The sequence below is a fragment of the Theropithecus gelada genome, unplaced genomic scaffold (genome assembly GCF_003255815.1).
Source record: "Theropithecus gelada isolate Dixy unplaced genomic scaffold, Tgel_1.0 HiC_scaffold_312, whole genome shotgun sequence".
NCBI lineage: Eukaryota > Metazoa > Chordata > Mammalia > Primates > Cercopithecidae > Theropithecus > Theropithecus gelada.
Genome location: NW_020259609.1, coordinates 5,804 through 9,876, shown reverse-complemented (window position 1 = coordinate 9,876; position 4,073 = coordinate 5,804). Strand labels below are relative to the sequence as shown.

Here is a 4,073-nt window from a genome sequence, read left to right as displayed (position 1 = left end):
TACTGAGCCACTAGAGAAAAAGGTTTAATTGAGCTTCTTTAAAATCAACATTTTGAATTATTTATCAGACATTTCTAATATGTCATGTTGTTTAGATTCTATTGCTGGAGAGTTAATGTAACATTTGGGGGTTTGTAACTCTGTTTTTTCATACTTCCAGAATTGCTTCTCTGTTTCCTTTTCTTTAGCTAACCTGTCTCTTCTTATTATTTTTCAATTCATTCTGATTTTGATGAATATTTCATTCCCTTTAGAATGTGAATATAATGTACATTGTGTGGGTCTTTGGATTTTGGTTCTTGTTCACTCAGTGGCAATGACTCTGTAAGAGTTCCTTGTCTATAGATAGGCATTATTTAGTGGCTTTCTGAAATGGTGGTTTTAGTACCGGTGTACTGGACCTGTGAGTAGACTCACTGCCTCCTGCAGGTCCTAGATAGTGGAGGCCTCAGGAACTGTTTCTCATTTGGGATGCATTTGTTTCTGAGATTTGTGTTGGGTTGTTAAGTTCACCTTTCATGTAAGTAGGTGGCCTTACAGGTTTGAGCTGACTGCGGGAGAAGCAGATGAGTACATGCTTGATATCTGTGCACAGGGAGAAACTCTCTGTTGCCTCAGGTGATGGACTGGTCTATGAAACACACAGTGACCTGAGTTCCCTCCTCAGCCCCTGAGAAGGGCACCAAGCTGGACACACTTGAGCCACCGAGCCTGGCAAGCAAAAGCACCAGCCTTGATGGAAATGGCCAGGTGAGAGGCATCTACTCAGTGTGATTTCTTTTCTTATTAAGAGCTTTAGTGTGGTGGCTTTTCCAAATTCCAGCTTAAGTAGTAACATACTGAGCATGTGAGCAGGCCCGTGGTCTTTTGCGGAGCTGGAATCACAGAAGTATTGAGAAGCTAATCTCATTTTCACCTGCTGTACACTGGTGGGAGCGGCTTTGTATTAGGTCATGCAGTTTGAACACCAGGCCAGTAGGTGGCGCGTGCAGGTAAGAGCCGGCTATGGGGGCAGCAGAAGGGTTTACGCTTTACCAGTGGTTAAAGTGGGAAATTTGTCACGTTCCAGATCTTAGAGAAAAGACTTTTAGTTATTTCTCATTCATTATAATACTACCTGAAAGTCTCTGGAACATAACTTTTCTTTTGTAGAGATGTGTTCTTTCTATATCCATTTTTTATGTTTTTTTTTTTCATGAAAGGATGTTGAGTTTCATCAAATGCGTTTTCAGCATCAATTGAAAAAATATTATAAGTGGATTAAAGATCTAAACGTAAAACCTAAAACTATAAAAACTCTGGATAATAACATAGGAAATACAATTTAGGACATAAGAACTGACAAAGGCTTTATAATGAAAATGCTAGAAGCAGTTGCAACAAAATCGAAAATTGACAAATGGGACCTAAGTCAATTAAAGAGCTTCTGTATAGCAAAAATCCCATCAACAGAGTAAACAGGCAACCTATAGAATGGGAAATAAAATATTTACAACCTATACATCTGACAAAGGTCCAATATCAATATATACATGGAACTTTAACAAACATTCAAGAAATAAAAAGTGACCAAGGGACATGAAAAGACACTTCAAAAAAGACCTACATGTGGCCAACAAGCATAGGAAAAATGCTGAATATCACTATCATTAGAGAAATACATATCAAAACCACAATGAGGTACCATCTCACATCAGTTAGAATGGTTAATCTTAAAAAAAAAACCAGACTTTTAAGACTGCAGAAAAAAGGGGAAATTTATACACTTCTGGTGGGAATATACATTAGTTCAGCCATTGTGGAAAGCAGTGTGGTGATGCCTCAAATAATCTAAAACAGAAGTTTCATTTGACCCAACAATCCTACAACTGGACAGATACCTAAAGGAATATAAACAAGTGGGTTCATTGCAGCGCTATTCACAATAGCATAGACATGGAATTACCTAAATCCCCATTACTGGCAGAATGGATAGAGAAAAGTGTGCTACATACAACCATGGAATACTATGCAGCTAAGAAAAGAATGAAATTATGTCCTTTGTAGGAATATGATGGAACTGGCAGTCATTGCTGTTAGCAAACTAATTCAGGAATGGAAAACCAGATATTATATGTTCTCACTTATTTGTTGGAGATAAATAAAAGGAAATATTCTTCCCGGGCTTGAGTCTTCCTTATTCAACAAGTCATTCTAAATTAAGTGTTCAACAAGTTGCTGATAATCATTTAAATATTCTATTTCATATAGACCACTTATATCACTCAAAAATCAATGAGAATTATATTTATCAGTGGGATTCTAGGATAATAAATATCTGAATAGTGAGAATATGAAGGATATGGATGGTTTTTTAATTCAATGGGCACATAACTGTGGGAGACACTATATCCCTATGAAAAAGTTATTCAGACTTCAGAGATAAGTAATATTTCCTACGTTGTGTTTGTGACTTGGAAGTGGTGGATTGAAGGTGTGGTAGGTGCACAGACCAAGCAGATCAGAAATCAACATGTAAAGACGATGATCTATGGACATGATCTAAAACCATGTCAAATCACTCTATTTAACGGAGTTTGAAATAAAACACAAACTTACTTAAAATACAAATTATTGGTAATTATTTTTGGGCACTACGAGTTCATCAAGAAACTAAAATTCCTATTTCTATTTCAACCCCTGATTCCTACTGTCAATGGGAGGGAAATCTCAGAACCAATCACACATCAGAGGGCAAATCTGTCCACCAAGAGTCTTCCAATTGAAGGGCCTGGGAGGTCAGGACCCTCAGGAAAGTGCTGGGGAGTCTGTCGTGGGAACACCCAGCAGATCTCAGAAATCTCCATGGGCCCTGCTGGACACTCATGTGGGATAACTGGTGGCCACATTTTCCGTGTTACCAGTGAGCTCTGACTGTTCCTAATGGGGCCAGAATGGAGTCAAGGTGTCTTCTCAATGTCAGAGACAGCGATGGTCCCAGAAACAACCCAGGTAATCTCTATGCCAGCAAAATGTGGGTTCACAGTGAAGAGCATATCCTGGGTTGGGGCATGTTCTTCAGTGTGAGGAGTGCTGTCCACAGAAAGCTTAGAAATGGGGCAGGGGATGCATTTCTTTGAGCAGGATTTAGGGCTTGGTCTCTCAGCATCCCACTCTTATCCAGTTGATGTGGCATCTGTGTTTTCTTTCTCATCCTGGTTCAGGCTTTGAGCGCTGAAATACCCTGCCTCATGAATATGCAAATAACCTGAGGTCACCTGAGATAAATATAAATATATTGGTTCCCTGAGAGCATCACATAACAACCACATCCTCCTCTAAAGAAGCCCCTGGGAGCACAGCTCATCACCATGGACTGGACCTGGAGGCTCCTCTTTGTGGTGGCAGCAGCTACAGGTAAGGGGCTTCCTAGTCCCAAAGCTGAGGAAGGGATCCTGGTTTAGTTAAAGAGGGTTTTATTCACTCGTGTGTCCTCTCCACAGGTGCCCAGTCCCAGGTCCAGCTGGTGCAGTCCGGGGCTGAGGTGAAGAAGCCTGGGGCCTCAGTGAAGCTCTCCTGCAAGGCTTCTGGATTCACCTTCGGCAGCGATGCTATCAGCTGGGTGCGACAGGCCCCTGGACAAGGGCTTGAGTGGATGGGAGTGATCATCCCTGACTATGGCATAACAAACTACGCACAGAAGTTCCAGGGCAGAGTCACAATTACCGCCGACACGTCCACTAACACAGCCTACATGGAGCTGAGCAGCCTGAGATCTGAGGACACGGCCGTGTATTACTGTGCGAGAGGCACAGTGTGAAAACCCACATCCTGAGAGTGTCAGAAACCCTGAGGGAGAAGGCAGCTGTGCGGGGCTGAGGAGATGACAGGGGTTATTAAGTTTAAGGCTGTTTACAAAATGGGTTATACATTCGAGAAAAAAAGAACAATAGAAGCAAGTACATCCTTTAATTTTAAGATAAATACTCCATTCAAGATTAATCATATGAGCCAAATTCACAGAGTGGAAGCGGCCACACTCAATAAAGTTGATACAAACATTCCATGAAGGTGCTACTGTGAACAAGTTTTCC

The 4,073-nt window shown here is 41.1% G+C and overlaps 1 gene segment (V, D, J or C); it reads left to right on the top strand.

Annotated features, from left to right (window-relative positions):
* The first annotated feature begins 3,350 nt into the window (after positions 1-3,350).
* On the top strand, positions 3,351-3,799 carry LOC112617658. The segment is given in 2 exon segments: positions 3,351-3,396; positions 3,483-3,799. Coding segments are annotated over 2 exon segments (363 nt in total).
* Positions 3,800-4,073: the final 274 nt, after the last annotated feature.